Source organism: Sylvia atricapilla, chromosome 1 (genome assembly GCF_009819655.1).
Source record: "Sylvia atricapilla isolate bSylAtr1 chromosome 1, bSylAtr1.pri, whole genome shotgun sequence".
In the NCBI taxonomy this organism is placed as follows: domain Eukaryota; kingdom Metazoa; phylum Chordata; class Aves; order Passeriformes; family Sylviidae; genus Sylvia; species Sylvia atricapilla.
The window spans coordinates 71,396,897-71,419,290 of record NC_089140.1 but is presented as its reverse complement, the minus strand read 5'-3'; the positions used below and the strand labels follow the sequence as shown (position 1 = coordinate 71,419,290).

At 38.6% G+C, this 22,394-nt stretch overlaps 1 protein-coding gene and 1 long non-coding RNA gene across 2 annotated transcripts in view; both read left to right on the top strand.

Moving 5' to 3' along the window:
* Positions 1–22,394, top strand: part of LOC136365611 (uncharacterized) — a 671,431-nt gene that overhangs the window by 439,169 nt on the left and 209,868 nt on the right. The window lies entirely within an intron of this gene.
* Positions 16,430–17,751, top strand: MC4R (melanocortin 4 receptor). Its single transcript, XM_066330120.1, has one exon. The coding sequence runs from the start codon at positions 16,629–16,631 to the stop codon at positions 17,622–17,624; it is 996 nt and encodes a 331-aa protein (XP_066186217.1). The 5' UTR covers positions 16,430–16,628; the 3' UTR covers positions 17,625–17,751.

The window sequence follows — 22,394 nt, the reverse complement described above, 5'->3', positions numbered from 1 at the left end:
CTTTGAAGATACATCAGAGGAGGGGGAGAAGATGTTGCTATGGTTTGGAGGAGCAGACTACCAGGAAACATAACTTTTTTTCCTCTTTCTAATGTAGCACTGTGCTGTCACTAACACATATTACTATTTCTTTCCCTTTACATCATCTCTGGGGAAAAACAGCTTTAAAGCCAGAGCGATGCTGGGCAGCAGCCAGCTGCTGTTTGAGTTTGAAGTGGTGCTTATCCATAGCAGGAGCAGAGAAGAAAGAAAACCTGTAGAAAAGGGTCTGTGTCATCCAGTGTAGACCTCACTGTACCCTCGTGCTGCTCTGCAACATCATTTGTGCTGTTCTGTCCAGTGCTACTCCTTGTCAGCAGCACCCACCAGCAGTTAGCGTGTCTGTTTGGAAAGAAGCTCTCCAAAGTGAGATGATCTTTATTTTATCCGTGCCAGCTGACATAGAACCTGGTTTTGCGCATGACCATCCTGCTTCTATAATAGTAATGCTTAAAAGAAAAACAAAAGCAAAAAACAATCTGCAATTATTCTTGGTTGTGTTTAATCCTTTTTTACTGAGATTCCCACGTGAAGTAGACAGACTTTAGGCAACTGCAAACTATAAAGAATACAAGAAAAAGCAGGGACACACTATTTTAAAACTGAGGACCTTTGAGGAAGTCTGGACAGAGGATCTTTGAGGAAGTCTGGACAAAAAAATATCTTTTTACATTATTTCAATTGTGCAAAACAATAATTTGATTCCTTTAAATAGCAGGGAGTAATTCACAAAATGAATTCTCTCCTGTTGTAATCACACATAAAATGTGCTTCAACAAATTGATAGCTGCACAAGGGCTTATAACTCCTACTTGAAATCAGAAAAAAAATCTGTAATTTTTCTTTAGTTAAAGGAAAACTCTGCTATATAAAGTCTTCGAAACACAGTGGTGTTTGCAAAGAAAACAAAGAGCTCTACATTTTGAGTGAGAATCATCCAGACCTGTGACATATGTGAATCCTATTGTATAAGGCAAAACTAACTTTGGAAAATAGGTGGTTTTTTCCTGATATGAGAACTCCTGACCTGCTATGGGTGTGGAACTCAGTAATATGCAAATTACTGCTACCAGGGACTAGGCCAACAGCTAGAGTTTGGCAGAAAAATATTTACAATTGCTAGCTCTGTGGGACCTGGAAGGAGAGACTTGAGGAAATATATTGAGAATAATTCTGTTTCTGTTGGCATACATGGATGAAAAGCACAGAAGTCAGGACCTTGTTTCTGTTTTCCTGGATTCTGAAATGAAAGTGCATGAAAAGTGATTAATTAACCTTTTCTGCTAACTATTGAATTTGCAGCTACAAAAATAACCATCCAAACGCTTCCTGATTTTTTTTAATGAATGGCTATTGCTTGTTATCATTGTAGATAATTTCTAAACATTATGAAAAGTATCTACCATACAAACAAACAAAAATTATACGTAAGATTCTTAGGCAAACCTTTCATATAGTTTTTAATAATGTAGGATAATGTAACAGGATTAGCAAAACAAGCTCAGAGAACTAAGCAGCAGTCATGCAATAGTGTAAATCTAATTCCATTAACCTTACTGACTCATGGTTCAAAAGAGACACAGACCAGCCCGAGAAAGTCCAGAGAACAGCAGTGAGAATGACCAGAGGTCCAGAAAACATGACCTGCAAGGAAAAATTGAATTAACTAAAGACGAATAGATAATGAGGCATATAAAACCCATAGGCAAATGTAATACGGCAGCAGAACCACCATGAGAATAGAATTCCTGCATAAGAATAGAGAGTCAACCACAACCAGCTGTCTGAATGGTGGCTGGAGAGTTGTCTGTCAGGGATGATTTGTGTGCACAGAGAGAACTGAAAATGCCTGAGAATTCCTTCTTACTCTGTGGCTCCTCGGGGGAGTAAACTCAGGGTTTCTGTCCAACCTCAAGTAAAGCAATGGAGGCTATCAACATCTCTTATATAAAGGCATCAAAACATACATGAAACCTTGAAAGGGTGACTCCCAGCTTGTCAATACTTCTCTTTTCCCCTCTCTCTCAAGAACTGTGCTGTGAACACTATCATGGGTCTTGGAAAGAGAGATAGAGTCTACTCTTATGCTACACTGCTCTTATTGTCAACTACAAGAGAATTTGTCTTCATTTTCACAGATTTTACATGTTTTTTCCTACAGGTTTTCCCAGTTGGAACAATGAACAAAGATCATCTATGGGTGATAGAGTAGTGGCAAGATCTGCCAATGAGCACCATTTTTATTGATCATCGTAGAGAACTCTACATTTTTTATATAGTAATCACCTATAAGCACGTCAACTGGTTGATGTAATGAAAAGTTACACATTTGCTGTGTTGTGGTGAAGTTCAAAATCATCCTGCCTTTTTTGTGCACTGCACACACTGCCAGAGTAAGAGTTATTGACACTGCAATTATTCTGGAGTTATTTAGTTGAACATTATCACAAGGAAAATTCTGTAACAAATTCAATAGCATTTGCTCATGTTTGGTCATTGACGTCTGTATCAATTACGTCTGGTCATGTCTGTGTTAAAAAAGCAAAACAATGTTTCATTTTTGTTTCAATAAATTATGAATCTAGGAATCATTTCATCAGTTTAATGGTTTATCTCAGCTCCAGTTTATTTCTCTCTGCCACGTCCGGAATTCATTAACCTGAACAGGTTATTTAGAGCTTTTACAATATCAACAATCTATCTTCGGCTTAATAAAACAAATATTTTAATGATCAGCAAACCATGCAATACTTTAATTTAAGAAGCTTTACTTAATTCTAACTTGAAAATTTTCTCATTAAATTCTTTGGTACTTGACTTTCAGGAAAATGTCTAGAACAGCTATTTAAATACCCTGTATTAAGACACATCCTTTTTCAGGTAAGTGCAGCAGAAGAAAAAAATTGTGATGACTGGAAAAACTTGATTAGGAAGTGGTAAAAGGTAGTTCAACATTACGCCTTTTTAGTGAAAATGGATCAAGAATAGTTGCTTGTTGCTGTGTGCTTTTTAATCCTCTTCTAGCAGCTGAGTAGAAGGAGATATTGATATTATTTTTATTTTCTTTTTTTTTCCTTCCTCTTTTTTTTTTTTTTTTCCTTCTTTTTTTTCCTTTTTCTTTTGTTCAGGGGGCTTTGAATTAGATTGCCTTTGCATCAGCTTGGAAAAGTCTCTTGGCTCCTGTTTCATTGTTCTGTGGAGTAATAAACAAGCAGATGGGATTCAGTTTTCTCATGTGGAAAAGCCATTTCTTTATTCACAAAGATCGTATTTATAGGAAATATTTGAAAGCACTGTGTTAAACCTAATTGGTCAGCAATATAGTGAAACAGTTCATTGGTCAGTAAGGGTTACTGTATATGCCAATCAAATTTTCTCTCGCTAGATATGTTTACATATTTTCTTCACTGATTCTCAAGGGACAGATCCCTTGTTTATGCAGGTGTAGACTTATTTTTCTCCCCAAGAATAGGTTGTCATGTTCATTCTTATAGTTTTTCTTTATGAGAATTTACAAGCTACTTCTAACTTAGCTAGAGTATCAGGGTCTAAACCATATTTCATAAGTCCTTTCTTTTACAATGCCTTTACCTGTCAGCAACACTGTGGTACTGATACAGAAGTCTTGTAGCCTGACATACAAAATCTTGTGCAGCACAAAGTTTTCCCCAGACAAAAGGTCATGGTCATACAATGTCTAGTTAGGGTCTAAACATTGGTATTAAAGATGTAGTTGAAGTTTATTCACAGAGAGGAGAAAGACACAAAAAACCTTACTTCTTAAACCTCTAACAGGAGGGCATGCAGGAAGAAAGGATTATAGACTGATCATTTTGTATGAGGAGGAGGAGTATTGCAGAATAGCCAGCTTCAGCTCTAGATATCACCACATTGCAGCATGGCAGAGTAGAGCAGCACAAACCACGTAAAAGTGCTCCAGCACAGTGCATGGGAGGGTTTCCTGAAAGATGAAAACTTCAGGGCAACACAAAGACCCACCAGGAGCCTGAACCTCACACCACAGTGATTGACTTTGGCAACCAAACTAGCCTTAGTGGCTTATGCAGGAGACTTCAACTTAAGACTGTGGAAAGCAGGATACTGAAAAGGAGATATCTAGTTTAGTTATGGTGAGAAGAATGTAACCATGGGAGTAGGTATCTAATAGGACCATTCCATAATAGGCCATGTCACTGTCCTTCATTCAGGATTGGATCCTTGCCCTCAGGTAATCTTATACATTAAGTTAGTTACATTAGTTACGTAACTTAACTTCCATTATAAATTAAGTTAGCCACGCCCTGAGGTTTTCGGCTGCTGTCCCTCAGATCATGTGGTCTCTGTGTCTGTTGGTGGTTATTTTACCACCATTAAAATTAAGTTTTTTGGCAACTCCTTCATTCCCATCTCTTTATACGCTTTGCTTGGCTGGACTAGACCCGGAATCACAGTGCCAACTGTGATAACTGACAAGATGTGAGCAGGGTAAGCAGAAACACTGCGCAAGGCCCTACATCTCCAAGGTCCCCACAGCATCACTAATGGCCAAGACAGGGTGAGCAGCTCCAACAGAAGGGCTCTGCAACAGCCCCTGCTCAGCCAGGAGCAGTGGTACTCCAGAGGGGTATCCCAGAGGGGCAGCTCCTCTCAGGGAGAAGCCACAAGTGATGCAGCTTCACAGGTGGGATCACACCAGGCACACCTCAGTGCATGGTTATGCAATGGCAGCTAAGCCACAGCTGGAGGGTGTGCTCTGCTCTTCCTCCAGCACTGGCCATGGGTGTCCCTGTGGGAGATGTGCCCAGGTACAGGTACACCTGTGTATTCTCCATTGCAACACACGGGCTGAAAATAATTGAAATGCTTGACTATTTGAAATTATTCTCCTTGTAGTAGCTGGGGGTTTGTTTGCTCAGTTGGTTAAAGCACAATTCTGATAACATCAAGGTTGTAAGTGTGATCCCTGTATGGGTCATTCACTTAAGTGTTGGGCACCATCATTCTTTGGGCCCTTCCAGCTCAGAGGAATCTGTGATTCTGTCATACATTTTACTTTTTCCTTTTCCCCCAGTCCCTGTACTCTACATCCATTCCTGGAACAGGAATATGTACTTGTGTGTGGTGGCACTTAGCAGAGAAATTACTGAACAAAACCCCATAGCATATTTTGTTTGGGAATTAATTTTGAGACAGATCAACTCATTACTTAAACCATCTTTTCTGAGTCATAACCAGTTATTTTGCCTGTCTTTAGAATCCATGTACTTTAGAAGAGAAAAAGAGAGCATTCAGTGCATTCTGTGAGTGCCCAGCCAGCAAAAAACAATGGTGTCTTTCTATTGCTTTATGTGCAGCTTTTTGCTCTACTTGCTGTTGCAGATGACATGTTCCTGGTGGATGGGTCTCCTGTCACTGTCTAGTGAAGCACAACCACAGTGGATCAGTTTCCTTTCTTTAAGAGGTGATACCTGGCTTAGCTGATGTGTCTGATTTCAGAAACATCTGCTAATGCCCCCAAATATATATTTTATACATTAAGTTTACACACTCAGACAGGCAATTTAAAGAAATACTTACATACAGGTATAATATGCTACTTTTCCTGATCAGCTAAAAGTAATATAGTCACTAATCATGAGGATTTGGTGGCTGTATTTGCTGAACCAGAATTTCAGACCATTAAGGAAAAGAACTGGGATTTCCCAAAACAAGATGAAGAAGAAGAAGAGGATGAAGAAGAAACAGGGTTTTTTCAAAATTCATTATTTTAGAATAAAATTTGCTAAATTTTACTCAGAAAATTTTGATATGGGGAATGAAAACATACTTAAAAGCACTTTTTTTGCTACAAAATATTTTTTACTGGATTCACTAATTATACTTCTTTAGTTTCATGGATAATTTTCACTTATTTGAGGTAGGATTTTTTAGGGAACAAAAATACTTTATGAAATTATATTAATCCATCTTGAATAATTTAATATATTTTTTTGCATTATCTGCACTTGTGGTAGGAGAGTCTAGCAGGACTCCTTGCCCTTGGAATGTGGGCAAATACGTCCAACAATGCCCTATTTTGAACTTTTAGTGGTGGGCTGAGATCGGGCTCCCATGTGCTGCTTTTGGTGCTGAATTTGCTAAAACCAGCCTGGCTCACCAGCCCCCAGTTAATATCCTGATAGGTGCTGCCATAAGCTGCCAAGCTGACCTGGAGACATAGGACTGGCAGTGAGCCACTTTACACTACCAAAGTCCAGTCTGTTTTCATACTGTAGGTTCCTTTAACGTGTTCATTCTTGGAGTGTGAGTATGATGTTCCCTCGCTTAAAGTGAGGGTGCCTCCCAAGGACACTCCTCAAGGTCGAGTGAAAGAAATCTGACTATAGGCTTTGAAGTGGTGAGTTACATCGATCTCTACCTAATAATTGTTCCTTTTTGTTAGCTTTAATATAATTGCTTTAATATATTTGCTTTTATAAAGTGCACTATACTGTATTTTACACTACTATTAGTTTTAGCTTTTTTAATGGGTAGGAAATAATTCTGATTAAGATCTTTTGTCTAATCATTTTTCATAAAAAATAATTCATTTTATATAAATATATCTCATTTGCCATCTTTAATCCTATGGGACAAAGTTACTTAAGCTTTTGACAAAGACTGTGCTTAACACTGGATCCAACTGCCCCCCAGGATCCTCTCTGAGAAGGAGCTTAGAAAGCAAGGAGGTCCTTTATGCACCTCATGACTCCATGGGAGGGCTCCTCTAATAAACTTTGAAGATCCCACTTTACCTGTGACAAAGAGGTTAAAAAGAATTCTATTAAATCAGTTCAATAAAAAGTTAAGAAAACTCTTACTTTGGCAAACAGAAGCTGAACTTCATACAAACAAAAGCTTCTGTTTCATGTGCAGAATTCCAGCTTTATGCCAAGAGAAGGTTTGAAGGGAGTGATTTGCACATTAGTTGAATTGGTATATTCCTCCCAACCTTCATCCACACGCTCTTTACATAAAGTAGAATAGCTTCTTAGGACACATAATTTCTGTTCATTTATTCTCTGTTGCTTTGAAGAACATAATGCTATATCTGGCAAAAGTTTGTCTTGTTCACTGTAAATTGATGATTTTGTAAAAAAGGGAATAATTATAGTCTTTGTCACTAAGGATAGTTTACTGGTTTCTCACTTATTTGGCAAATTGCATAGAAACATACACTTCTCTGTCTTTTTTGTTTTGAAAGATGGCTGACAAAAACAGACGTGGGATAGTTATAGCTAAGAGAGAAAGGTGTCAAATGAATTAGTAAAAATTTTGCTATTGATTTCAAAAGAGCTCCCACAACTGAGGAACGACAAAAGATTTATACATTCACAACATATTTATCATATATTGTTTTACCAATATATTCAACAGAAGATACTTAGTTTCTAAAAATGATATAATTAAAAAGTTTCTGAGCTTTAATTTTGAGAATAAAATAAAAAATGAACTTTTATGGTATTTTTTTTCCTTTATATTTTTTAGAATAAACTTCCAAAACCCTGAGAAGAACATAGGGAACTGAACTGCTATTTCAGAAAAGGATATGATCCAAAAGAAGGTTTAAAAGCAAATGTTCTAATAAGTTCCAGAAAACGCCTCAGCTTGATTGGGAAAGTCAGGTAGAATTAGACAAAGTTATAATCTCTACTGTGTATGAAATAAGAGGAGAATGGAAAACTCTTGCAGGAATGTAGCAAGGGGAGAGTAAGAAATGCTGATGTCTCTATCCAGCCATAAGGTACTAAGTCTGACCACCACTTTTAATTCATTTCAAAACAGCAAATGAATGGAATGCAGACATGAAAAGGTAAATGGTATTTATTCCCTGAATGTTAAGAAGTAATCTGAATAACCCAGGCCAAAGATAAAAAACCTACCATACAAAGACTGAAGAGAGGAGATTCCTTGGGCTAGAAAGCACAAAAGAAATTAATAAACCCCCACAAGTTAAACTAGAATATTAATGAGACTTTGGTAGCATTATAAAAGTAGTATATTTTTTTCAAAAAACTTGTCCCGAAATGTAGCTTGCTAATTGTATCGGCCATTGACCCCTGCAGTGCTGGCTTGGAAACTCTGTGTAGGGTAGAAAATGTCACATGGTGCAATGAATGAAAACCTCTACAGAGCTAAGCCTCTCATGAAGTTTGACCTTTACCTTAAATGGCTTGTCTTTTAAAATTTTGATTGAAGTTGGCCTCTAGTCTTAGAAAATGCTTTGAATTAATAGGAATAATGAAAACCGCACAACATTGATTATTTTGTGAGACTAAGTTCATTATGAATTTGTCATTTAGGTCAAGATTGTAGAGGCCATGAAGAGATTACTCTTCCATACAGACCTCAATCCACTCCGAGGTGATAATTATTCTTTGAGGAATAGGTTGTATTTTTCCTGGTGTCTAGGACAGTGGGGTTCCATGCTCATTTGAATCCTTCAAATAAATGTATCAAACACTTGAGGTGAAATCCTATGATTAAGAGGGACAGACTGCTAATTCTGCAGATACATGATCTGCAGACAGCAACAGAATCTTCAGAAAGTTTAAACCTTTATCATACCTTTAAACAAATTTTCCTTCATGCCATTGACTTTTGAAAAGCATTAGGAAGATTTCAACTTGCTGTTTTCATTAATTCTATGCCACTATGTATGGAAAATTGTCTCCGGGAGGTAGTGAAAGATGTAAAGAAAATAATACATATTTTATATGAGAGAATTCACCTGAAATAAAACATCACTGGCCTTTAAACTGCTTTTTTTGTTTAATACAAAATACTTAGGCACTGTCATACAGCAAGCAATGGGAGCCCATTGCCATACCTAATAGTTAAAACAGACCTGTAGTACTTCACCCTTATTTCTCTTCTCTCCCCATTTCAAATTAATTGAAATGCAATTACATGTCTTCCATGACTCAGAGACAGAAAACTACTCTCTTCTGCCTCAGAGTGATTTTAATCCCTTTAATGCAGAAAATCACTTGCTTGAGTTTTTGTGACCTTGCTAACTATCATTTGTGTGGATTTTATACTAGGAGAGGTAGGAAAAAAGGTGATGAAGCTCACAAGGAGCTGTTTATACTTTGTTGCAGAAAATCCTTTTCATATTGCTAGCTAATAATTTACAGAGATGCTTGTAAGAGCTATTTTAAAGTGAAAATCTTTCAGGACTTAGCAGTGTTGCACTTCCCAATAGATGAAACTCACACATATATCTACATTCAGAAAACTTAATGGGGAAGGCTGTGCTTTTTCTGTTAGTTGCTTCCCAGCTGAAGTTAGATCAGCTTTCCTTCTCTGATTTTCACCTTTGTGGGTTTCACAGAGGATCTCAGCTGCTCTTCCAGCTATGTCTCATTATAATCTGAAGTAAACAGAGGTAGTCCATTTTGCTGAAGAGTTGTCATAAGGAAACTATGGCTTTGTTTAAGGCAGTGTTGCAACTTTTCTCATTCTTTGTACTTCTAGACATGAGGCAGTATAACTGAATTAATCTGTCACTAAGCATGTGATAAATCATACAGATTTAGTAGCACAAATAAACTGGTTCACTCCTCTGTTTTACTATTCTCCTTCTGTCTCAAAAAGCATTTTCTAAAATTATAAAGGCAGAGAAAAAAGATGCTTTTTTGATGTCTTTCAAAGAAGCTCTGAATTTAATTTATTAAAGAAAGGAGGATGAAACCAAATTTTTTTGAAAACACACAATATGATTTAAATATACTTTGTGTATCTGAGTTTAAAGACAATCAGAAAAAAACCCAATGTATTGTTCTTAAAATAACTTGCTAAAGAAGTTCTGTGTAATACTATCGGCAATAATTGGTGGAAATTGTTGGTTTTCTCAGAAGGAAATCTGAATAAGTCAGCTCTTCCCAGGATGTAGTTATCTGCCATGCAAATTTTGAGTGAGCTAATAAAGGCTTCCCAGAGTGATGATAAATCCTTTTGGTTCCTCGGACATTTTTTGCAGGTTTCCTAATTTTTCTGTGGTTTTCTTTACCTGAATAATTTTTTAACATTTTCAAGTTCTTCTTTTAACGATTTTTTAGTTATCTGCAGCAATTCACAGTATTCTAAGGTGTCTCATGCTGGCATATTAATATATGTTTGTCCTAATCCTTGGAGGGATTTTAGCTTTGCTTTCAGTTTTCCTTAACTGGGAAGGAAATGTAACATGCATTTCAATTGGCTTTGTTTCCCTTGCATCTCACGTGTACAGTTTTCTGCCTCATTCTTGCAGATATGAGGAAGAAATCTCATCTCTCTTGCTCACACAGCGCCACAGTAAGATTCACTCTGGGGTAGGGAAATAACTGGGTGAATCTGCCCAAAAACCATTTGACATCCTAGTTTACACAGCTGCAGACTCCCTTTGTCACTGAAAAATCTGACATAAGGCATGTGAAAATCCTTTGGTACTTTGTTTTTCCCTGTTTAACTCTCAAACGTTTCAAACAACTCTCTAGTGTCTCAATTAAATGGTTGACTTCAACAAATACTCTTTATTGTACAAAGACAGATAAGATATTACTAACACATTAAAGAATTTCAGTCCAGCCTGAGAACCCTGGAGCTTTTCTTGGTCACTTCTCAAAGGTGATATACCTTCATCAACAGTTCCGAAGACTGTTCCTGAGCCCTTACCAATGTTTAACTCACTTTTGGGATTTTGACTGCCACCAGTCCCATCTTGTCTGTTGAAGTAAAAGCATCTCCTAGTCCAGGTTGATCTCTCAGCCATCAAGGTGATTCAAAACTCTTCTACTATGGCTACCTTCTCTCCTTTCTGCTCTTTTTTTTAAAAAAAAAAAGACAATGTGGAGTTTTGAACACCATAAAGACATGAGCTACTCTATTTAATTTATTGCACTGCTCTCATATATACATTCAACCTTTTGTTTTCATGAGTCTGTTATGGCAGAAAGTCATCACCCTCTGTCATAGGAAGACGTAAAGTCTGTATGTCACCAGTAGAGAAGAAAATAATTTATAGGGCATACCTGAAAAACAAGGAAAGGAGACTCTTCCTAATTTTACTACAAATAACCCTTCAGTGAGGGCTAGAATTTCTCAGTTATGACACAGATAACTCAAAACAATTCAAAAACAGGATCACAGATAATTCAAAAATCACAATAAAAATCACAGATAATTAAAAAACAGGAATTGGTTCATGCCCCTGAATTTTTAGAAGACTTTACTACAAGAGCTTTGAAAATAAAATATTTCTGCTTTCCAGAGGATCAGCTTCATTATCAATATAATCTTGTAACTCAGACATTTTAAAGTACCAGCAATCTTCAAAGGAGGAACAACAGTTGTCACAAGATGAAAGGGGGTATTCTTACCATATGCTGATGATTATCAGAGGTTACTAGGAAATCAAATCACTGTAGACACACTGCAACACTTTAAAAGTCTAGACATTTCGTACTTTTCCATTCTGTGACCAGTTCTCAGGGAAAATAATGACAATTTTGGATTGTGTGTCAGTGACGATGCACTTACCTCAGGGAATTACTCTTAGGGTTGTCCTTTCATCTAGTCCTGTCCTGACACTGCTGCTGGCTGACTCACTCACTTGTCACACCATTAGGTGCATCTGCTTTTTGTCTTATACTACATTATGACTCTGGGATTTCTAGTTGCTTAAAAAAAGTCTTTTGGAGGAAAACAATTCACAAATAGTTTAAGCACTCCCTGCAGACTCTGTCCAGGACTGCTTCAATATCTCTACCAAGAAAAAGAGTGCTTAGAGGAGCTACCAAAATGAATCAAAACCATGAAAATCCACTGTGCAGATATAGAATATGAATATGTATACATATATGCAAGATTTTATTTTTTACATATATGCAGAACATTCAGTAATGGTTAAAATAATATTTTTCAGTAACAGTATGTGTGTATGTATGTAAGCCCCTTCAGACATAAATTATATATCTTGAACAGTGCCCACTAAGTACACAACCCTTCTGTTGTAATAAATCAGCCAGGACTCAGTTTCCTCTTGCAGAAAAGCCTCATATTCTTCAGAGGCTAATTTAATGAACTAGAAAGAATCAAAGAAATGTTTGTTCCAAAAACACCTGTGGGTAGGAGGAAGAAGTACATTGCATTCTTTTAATAATTTGTGGTGAGTATTTTGAGTGTTGGGTGGAATTTTCTGCTGCTGTAACATAGAGAGGTGATGCAGACTAAAACCTCATAGAAGCTTCCCAAGTTTAAATACCTTGCTCTTTTCTTTAAATTTCAAAATAGGCATGCTAAAATATACTACAGTTTTTACTGTAGTTATAGACATAAGTTTTTGAATGCCTAGAATAACTGGATCTGAGCACACGTGATCACACCCCTCCATGAATTATGCTTGTGCATGTAAATGCAGCATTACCTTTTGCACAGTACCAGCGTACTCACACAATGCCAAGAGACTGATAAAATGTTAATAATCTACTCCTTTGGTTCTTCCTTCTACCCAGCTTCCCACAGCCACTCCTCTCTTTCCACTTGCAGATGCTAAGTGCTAAATATTATTTCTGTGCTAGAGTAACATGGTCATGGGATTCAAAGAGACCTCACACACTGTGCATTTGAGCAAGAAAGGGCCTGGGCGAACTTCCTGTACTTTCTGGTTCTCCCACATTGTACTTGTACAGCCTGCTCATGTTTCTGCCTGTCTTACTGTACCACTTTTGGGATTGCTCATTGATTTCAGTGGACGCTTTTTTTTTTACTTTCAAATTCAACTGCCAGAGGATAATTCATCTCTCAAAAATATTGTGAGATGGAGATGACTCTAACCTTGTCTGGAAGATGGGCATCAAAGAGTGTCTGCAAACACAGCATAGAACAAAAGGGAGTTCTATTGAAAGGGGAGGCTTTGCTCAAATTTTTTTTTTTTATGGCTTATTTCTCTTAAGAGATGGAGCTCATATTAGTATATCACTGTTATCAGTTTCTAGTGTTCTGCAACTGTGGCTGGTTCTCCATGGTGCTGAAAGCCTTGCAAGCCACCAGTTTTAAAAAATATATCGTCTCAGCTTTAGTATTTAAAATTTAAAAAATAATTTAGGCAGTATCTGTTACACAATACTCCTATCATCTTTGAAATAGATAATTTAAATATTAACATGTCTTCAGGCATGAGAAAGTTAGGATACTTTGAACACCTTTAGCATTATATGGCTTATTTCTTCTTAAATGGCAGCCTGAGACATGCATCCCTCCTTTACCATGGAAGAAATTAGATGTACATACATCTTCTCTCATTTTAAAAAAGCACTCATATATCTTGTTTTACATTTCAGTTAGAGCAGGCTGATGGTGCATCACCTCTTCAGTGCTTCATCTAAGTTGCTAAGCTACCTTAAGTCTGCTGCTTCCAGTCATGAAATGTCATCCCACAAATATAAGTGACAAACACTAAAACAAATGAGCCCCAAGAATGCAAAGCATAAGTAGAAATTTGGAGGGGAGTGGTGGCTGTGGGTAGGGAAAAAAGTAGGCTTTTCTTTCCATTGTTATAACCAATATTACATTTTTTTATGACACATTCAGCAAAAAATCAAAGATGGAGCATCATCTGGATAGCTTCTGGGTGAAGGGAGCAAATGAAAACATAAATTGGGATGAGAATGGAGATAATGTGCAGAGAAAGGGAGGAGCCAGGAGGGGAATAGGCAGACAGATAATTGCAACAAATGGGGCAGTACCTCCTGAAGGAAGCTCCTCTCTCTTCTGCAAAGGCTCACCTGATCGAGATCTACCTCAGTAGGTGAAGGGAGAGATCCCTGTGTCATGGGTACTTCCAGCATGGAGAGGTTCATGAAAGAAGGGATGTTGAGTGGCTACTCCCCTAGGATAATGGATAAGACTACACATTTCTGGATGCAGGTGTAGAAAAGATAGGCTATCTGGGGAGATGCTGTTCTCCCCTGTCAGTCTTTATATAATTTTTCTGTAATTCTGTTCTTTAAGGGTTGGATGTGCACATCCTGTCTGTGGCAGGAGTTATTGAATACTGTATAGTGGCCTGAGGATCAGTAACTAGATAAAAAATCTTTTAAAATTCTGGCTTGCAGAATTTTCTTTCTTGACAAGAAAACAAATCTTGCCCTTTCAGCAGCAAAATATTTCATTTCAAGCATGCTTCTGGTAAGTGATGTGTTCCAAACTGATAAATGTGGGATTTCCTGAGCCACAAGTTTTTGTCTTGGAGGTTTATGCTTCAGCCTTATGAAGCAATCTATCTGAAGAAGGGCTCAGAAAAAATTGACTGAGGCTTTTCTTCCAGTATAGATTTTCATATCCATAGGTCTACAGCAAATCCAAATGTGAAAATAAAATCACACTTCATCCTGATGCTGAGATGTTAAATACAGACAGTTGTGCTTCTATATGCATTTCAACATCCTGTACCCCTTTATTAGCTGGTTCACTTTAAAACCAGCTGTTGTATTGCACTAAGTAGTTAGTTCATTTTGAACTGGGTGTTTTTGGTTATACCTCCACATGTACCTTTGCACCTCCTTCACCTGATACCCCCTGTATCTCCCCTCTCTCTGGGTCCATCCCCATTGGTGAACAGACGCCCTTCCTTACCCACTTCCCTAGGGCTTAAAACTCCCCACACGGGGGATCTCGCCCTCTTTCCTCCTCCTGGGCTCCAAGGTGTAGGCTCTACATTAAAGCTGTGGGACTGTGTCCCATGAGGGTTAAGAGCACCTTTATCTTTTATCTTTGTCCTAGTCCAGATTCCCCCCTGAAGGCCACAGCTAGCCAGGGCTGGACCCTAGGGGTGAGGGAACCTGGACAACCAGATAAGGCACAGAAGAGGAAAACATTTAGACACGTTATAGGAAATAGACTTTTGCATAAGATACAGAGATCTACAGACCTTTCCTGGTAGTTCACTGGAAATGTTCTTTCAAATAACTTCCTTGCAAACATTATTCTCAGGTGCAGAGTTTGACTTTCCTGCAGCCTTTAAAATCCATTTGTGTTTTAGGCTTTGTTCAGCATACTTGTTTTTCAATCCTCAGTTGCAATGCTTGAAGATATAACAGCAAACCAACTTATGTCATGTCTCTTCATGTTACTTTGGCATTAATTTCTTCTTTTTTCTCAAGGCCTTTTTCTGACAGACTGCAAACAATCTGACTTTCAGCTCATGCTCAGTAAGCCCAAGGATATCCCTGTGCTTCTCCGGCTCCTGAGCCATACGAACTTCTAGGAAATTTATTGACAATTTTGTGTCATTGCCTTTGTATGAGCTCTATTTCTTACAGGTTCAACTTTGCCTCCTACTGATTTCCTTCATCTATTCTAAATATTGAATTTTCTTTTTCTGCCCAGTATCTTAATTCTTGATGGTGACAGGGATTCTGCAGTGAACTCCATCATCTTTTCTTTCTCAGTAATAAGGTTACTAAGAAGTCTATTACCTGGAAAAAACTACTTTATTTAGGACAGTTTATTAAGCCATTTGTGACTTTGAGTCTTGTTGGTTTTGGTCCTTATCTTGCATCCATATCTTAAAAATTATTAGAATATTATTAGAGAGTATAATTCAACCTTGCAACGCATATTGGAATGGCCAGCTAAGGCATAGTAAAGTAACAAGGGAGAGGGGATCTGGGAGAGAGGGCCAAGAGGAAATATATATTCTTTTGCCTCCCTCCCCTGCTCTTATTTTGCCACACACACAAGGCAGAACCAGTTTTTGCCACAGACTGGGCAAGAGTAAATCAGAATCTGAAAAATAAAACTTATCTCTTCAGCTGCAAGAATTCTGTAAGATTGCTAGTGTAGTTCTGTATGTTTTGCTAATTGAAAATCAGTATTGAAATATTATTCTGAGAAGCTAAAGAAGAGACACAAATCTCTGGCAGCTTGTCTGCTTTACTGTAGCTACTAGTAACTTGTGCTGCATCTGAACCTGCTCTGCCGTGCCGAGCAATGTTTCACAGAGGCTCAGGAATCAGCAGCCCCTCCACTTTCTGCAGCTCCTGAGTCCCATTGGCTGGAAAGAAAAGCAGAGGCGGAGAGTGCCCTGAATATTTTTCTCTTCCACACACGGTAAAACAGGCAGCCAGCATGCACTGCCTGACAGAGAGACTGGTGCTTGCAGTTTGAAAATAGTTCCTGCTCTTCTGCGGTCACTTGGGCATTTTCTCATCACATCTCTCTAATGGAAAGCACCAAAAAAGCCTTGCAGCTTTTTTGCCAGTGAACTAAAAAGGAGCTGACCATATGGGAGAATCTGATACAAACATAGAGACTGTTGGGACACTGTGACATAGATCACCAAGGTAAATGTGATGATGATCAGAAACTGTGTCTGTGGTGCAAACTAGTTCTTCTGGGTCTGAAATCTTATTTTTTCACAGTAGTCAAAGTGCTCTGAACTGCTGCCTGCCTTGGTTCTAGCTTATTTTTCTTTTTTTCTCCAAGCTGAAAAGCCAAAGAAGGTTTTCAAAGGAATGCAAAAGGAACAGGAATTTTAAAAGCAGGAAGCTGAAAGGGATCTCCATAAGATGAATTTCACCCTGCATCGTGGGACACTCCAGCCTCACCATTTCTGGAACCACAGCTACAGACTGCACGGGGGAGTCAGCGAGCCCAATGCAAAGGGCCACTCCTCAGGAGGCTGCTACGAGCAACTCTTTGTATCCCCTGAGGTGTTTGTGACTCTGGGCATCATCAGCTTGCTGGAGAACGTCTTGGTCATTGTGGCGATAGCCAAGAACAAGAACCTCCATTCACCCATGTACTTCTTCATCTGTAGCTTGGCAGTGGCTGACATGCTAGTGAGTGTATCTAATGGATCAGAAACCATTGTCATCACGCTGCTAAACAATACAGACACAGATGCACAGAGCTTTACCATAAACATTGACAATGTCATCGACTCAGTCATTTGCAGTTCCTTGCTTGCATCAATTTGCAGTCTTCTCTCAATAGCAGTGGACAGGTACTTTACTATCTTTTACGCCCTGCAGTATCATAATATCATGACAGTGAAGCGTGTAGGGGTCATCATCACATGCATCTGGGCTGCTTGCACAGTCTCAGGCATTTTGTTCATCATTTACTCTGACAGCAGTGTTGTTATCATCTGCCTAATCAGCATGTTCTTCACCATGCTCATTCTCATGGCATCTCTCTATGTCCACATGTTTATGATGGCTCGTATGCACATAAAAAAGATTGCTGTTCTTCCAGGGTCTGGCCCTGTTCGCCAAGGGGCCAACATGAAAGGGGCCATCACTCTCACCATCCTGATTGGAGTTTTTGTTGTGTGCTGGGCTCCTTTTTTCCTACACCTGATTTTCTACATCTCCTGCCCCTACAACCCTTACTGCGTGTGCTTCATGTCCCACTTTAACTTCTACCTCATCCTCATCATGTGCAATTCTATCATTGATCCACTTATCTATGCATTCCGGAGTCAGGAGCTCAGGAAAACATTCAAGGAGATTATATGCTGCTGTAGCCTGAGAGGGCTTTGCGATTTCCCTGGCAAATATTAAACTGAATGGATGGATGTGTTACTGTGTACACAACAGGCAGCACAGATTTCCAAGCCTTCAGATCCTCTCTCTCAGCAGGATTTGATTTAAATCTTTAAGAGTGAGCACCTTTGTCTGTCTCCTCCACCCCCACGTTCTTGTGTCCCATTCATGTGGATTTCATATTTCTGTAGAATGTTTATGATGTCTATAGTTTGTAATTTATTTGGCTGGAAAGAGCAGTAGCACTTCATACCAGTTTGTAAGCAAATAAATGTAATGATGAATGTGAACTAGTAACAAACACGAGCAGCTATATATTCCAACTGCTGACAAAATAAATATCTTGCCTGACTTACAGTACATATTGGCTGATATTGTTCCTTATTCTGTTGAAATAATTATAACTATCCACAAAATTATATTCAGCTAAGAATAGAGCATATGCTTTTACTTTAGTGGATTAAAGGTTCTCTGGAATTAGAAAGCAGCTTTTTCAAAAAGGCTAGTGAAACCAACAAGTTGTATTTATTAATTTTGAAATTTTTTTTCCTTCACAGAAGGAATTCTGATTTTTTTTTACAGTTATTGCTCACAAAAAGATTTTTCAAACATTTGCAACAGAGCCAGTTGAATGCTTGGGCTTTGGGCTGGGTGTGTTTTCAAGATGATGATTGCTGTATATCTGAGAGTACCTTTTTGCAAAATTTAAGTTGTACCCTGGAGCATCAGATAGTCCCGGCTATATCTGCTAGTCTGGCATCCAGGTAGACTAGCCCCCTCCATTCAGCCATGAAACAGATACAATATTAACTTTGACAGTGCCAGCAGCAGTGTAGAAATTCACCAAGAGATTTCCTCGGTGAAAATAAAGAGGGAAGTTCAATTGGAACATTCAGTCCTTGTTCTGAGGTGCTGTGGGGAATAAGGACTCCGAGCTCCAATGAAAATATATCCTTGTTGAAAACAAGCTGTCCTCTGTTCTGAAGAGTGGTGTGAGCAAATGGGATCCACTGCCAGGATCTTTACACAGGGGTCAAGACTGGTATTTATTTGGTCTGAGCCCTTCAGCCCCGTACTGTGGGGCATAGGGGCTTTGGAGGGGCAATGCTATCACATGGAGTGAGTGCCTGCTAAGTCTCAGCATCTGGCAGTTGCTTGAATTCAATTCACCTTTTCAGGCATCTACCTGGCATGTTCTCAGTTTCACCCTGAAATTCCACTCTCTTCAATGGTTGTTTTAAGTACCTCGGATCCCTGGCACTAGTACTTTTGGAGGCATTTAAAGTGTAAATGTGACTACACAGGATTCTGTGAAGATGAACCTTTATATCTTGATGATATCAGTTTCTATGTAAAGAGGGGAAAAAAAGTAATTTATGTCTTCTCAGAAAGTATAAAACACAGTGAAAATTGAAGTCTGGAAAATTCTGATTTAAAAACTCAAAATTAAATTAAAATACTACTCAGGTTTTAATCCTGAATGTTTGCTTTTATGAATGTGAACACTAAATGAATGAAAAACAGGATGATCAGTCCTATTTATTTTCTTGGAAACAGATTGTTCTCTCCAGTTGCTTGTTTCTCCAACAAAGAAAAACATTAAATGAAAAGCTATTCAAAGAGACCATGTTTGCTATCTCAGATTCTCCAGACAAAAAGGTGATATTTCAGGTGTGGATAACTTTTTGGGATATCTAAAACTATCACATTTGGTCCTCTGTTAAAGGGCATGAAGGACTTAGGGTGAGTCTTGGTGTTTTTAACTTCAACTATTTACAGGAAGAGCAAGAAAATCATTTGACCAAAGTCCCTTGGTAGACTGACAGCACCAAAATCAGGTCTCCTACAGCCTACTCTTGTGCTTGGGCCAATCCATGGACCATGCTGCTTGCAACACACCACTATTGCCTTTTCTCAGCTTTAACAAATTATATTTCCACATCATAACAGTTGCAGCGTGAAGGGTATTGAAATAGATTTACTATGTTAACTCTAGTATTTTCTTCTGGAAAAAACTATAAATCTTTCAATAATACCTGGTTCAACTGGATAGAGGATAAAAAATGCCAAAGAAGGAGAATTAAAGCCCCAGCAGAGAAAGAAATTAATGTATTTAAATTAATATTCTATCCAAAACTCTAGTGGGCTTTGATAAAGGCCTTTCCTTCTCCCACAAAATGTTAAACAAAAATGCTCAGGTAGTAATGAAAGAAAATACTGATGCCAGTTTAAACAAGGCATAAATCCTACTTATCTTTGGTTTGCTTCACTTTCTATAGTTGTTTTAGGGATGTAAATTATGGCACTGAGGGCTCCAGTTTCTTCCTTTTGTAGTTTATAGGTGCAGAGAGAGCCCCAATGAAGGCTACCAAAGAGCAAGACCTTAAGTGCTCTGAACATTACCTTGAAAGTCTCTATTTCTCCCCTTCACGTGTACAAGGAGCAGACACCTCTGAATTCTGAAGAGGGTCCGTTTCAAAAAATCCCGGTGTTTGTATCTCTTTTATGCTTATTTGGACTAAGACTAGTCAAGACAGTTTTGACCCCATTAGACTCTAAATTACATCTATAAATATAATCCTTAAACTAGTTTATTTTAGAGCATGAGCAGCTCTGAGCCTGCTTAGCAGCACTTCTGTCTTTATTTCCTAATGGTAAATGTATATACATATTTTTAATGGAGTTTCTGATTAAAGAGGACTTTTTCATTTCATGGTATTGTTTTGGAGAATGCAATTCATTAAAATTGCTGGAACACCTGCTACATACTTAATTTTCCTATTCCAAAATAATCTCTTTCTTCTGAGTAGCTGAATCAGTTTGCCAGTGCCATAGAAATTACTGTAGTGAAAGATAAAGAAATTAATCTAGCTAGTTGGAGAGTGGGAGGAGTGGAGGATTATTTTCCACAGTCAATTTTCTGGAGCTTTGTTCTTCTATTTGAAAATATTCTGAGAAAATGTTATTTCTTTCTTTAAGTGACTAGGACAGTAATTGCTTTAGCACTTAGTATTTTGCTCATGTTAGCTAACTGTAGTGGGCTGATCCTGGAAGGATGCCAGGCACCCACCAAAACTGCTCTCTCATTCTCCTCTGCATCTGGACAGGGGAGAGAATATATAATGGAGGGTTCATGAGCTGAGATAAGGACCAGGAGAGATTACTCATGAATGATTTTTTCATGAGCAAAACAGACTCAAATTAGAGATATTAATTGAATTTATTACTAACAAAACCAGAGCAGGAGAATGAGAAGTAAAATAAGACCTTAAAACCACCTTTCTACAACCCTGCCTTCCTCACTCCCTCCCAGGAAGTTCTACTTCCTCCCCACAGTGGCACAGGGAGACAAGGAATGGGGCTTATGGTCCCATTACACATTGTTCCTTCCACTGCTCAAGGAGAGGAGTCCTTCCCCTGCTGCACCATGGGGTCCCTCCCCCAGGAGACAGTTCTCCGTGAACTTCTCCGGCATGAGTCCATGCCACAGGCAGCAATTCCTCACAAGCTGCTCCAGTGTGGGTTACTGTTCCACAGGGAATAGTCCTTCAGGCACAGCCTACTTCAGCTCAGGGTCACCAGTCCTACCAGGAAACCTGCTCCAGTGTGGGCTCCCCTCACCAGCAGTCCATGGGTCCACAGGTCCTAGCAGGAGCCTGCTCCAGCATGGGTTTCCCACAGGTTCAGAGCCCTCGTTTGGGCATCACCTGCTCTGGTGGGAGTCTCCTCCATGGTCAGCAGGTGGATGTCTGCATTCCCATAGACCTTCTTGGGCTGCAGGGGAACCTGAGATCCAGTGCCTGAAGCACCTCCTGCTCTTCCTTCTCCACTGACCTTGTGTCTGCAGAGCTGTTCATGACACATGTTTTCACTCCTGTCTTCTCTGCCCACAATTAGATCTGCTTAAATATATTAATCTTCTTAAATATGTTATCACAGAGGAGTTGCCATCATGTCTAACTAGCTCAGCCTTGGCCAGTAGCAGGTCTGTTCTGGAGCTGGCTGGCATTGGAGGAAACTTCTGGCAGCTTCTACAGAGGTAGCTGATGCAAACCCAAGACAGGAGCAATTGCATGTTCCTCTTCAGCAAGGAAATGGTTTTGTCTCCACTTTACAGGTGTAAGGATTTACATTTTCACTTCTGCTGAAAAAGAGGAAGTCTAATGGATTTATTCATCCTCCTGGAATGAAGTCTTTTCTTGACCTAGAAATTGATGCTACCATCAATTGTGTGTGTTCTCCACATTTTCCGATTAAGTGACTTAAACATTATACACAAAACTTTGGAAGAAAATGTCTTTCTTCTTCAAGAGGGACATTTCTTTAGCTTTGAAGCAGTTTTAGAACAAAGCAAAAGACTCCAAAAAGAACTTAGAAGCTGTAGCTGGTCTGAGTACAGCAGATTTTGAATGATGATGCAAAATGTCTTTTACACCTGAAACATTCTGTTATCTGGAAGCAAGGATAAATGCTCTGACAGATTCACATTATTAAATGTACAGCAATGCCTTTTAGAGATGTGTGGTGTACATATTATTAATGTAATCCTAAAATTATTCAGCTGCTGTTAAACTGATCCTGTTATTCAGTGTGTTTATTGGGGCCTCCTTCATCCTCAAACCTAATTCTGGTTAAGAAATTTGATGTATTGCTTAGAGGCTTGCATAAAAATTGGAGTCTCAATCTCACTGGAAGGAACTCTCAGAAAATATACCCTTGGGCATGAAATCTTCATTGTTCATTCAGAAATTACCCTAGATTTTAAATTAATATTCTGATCCCTTTCAT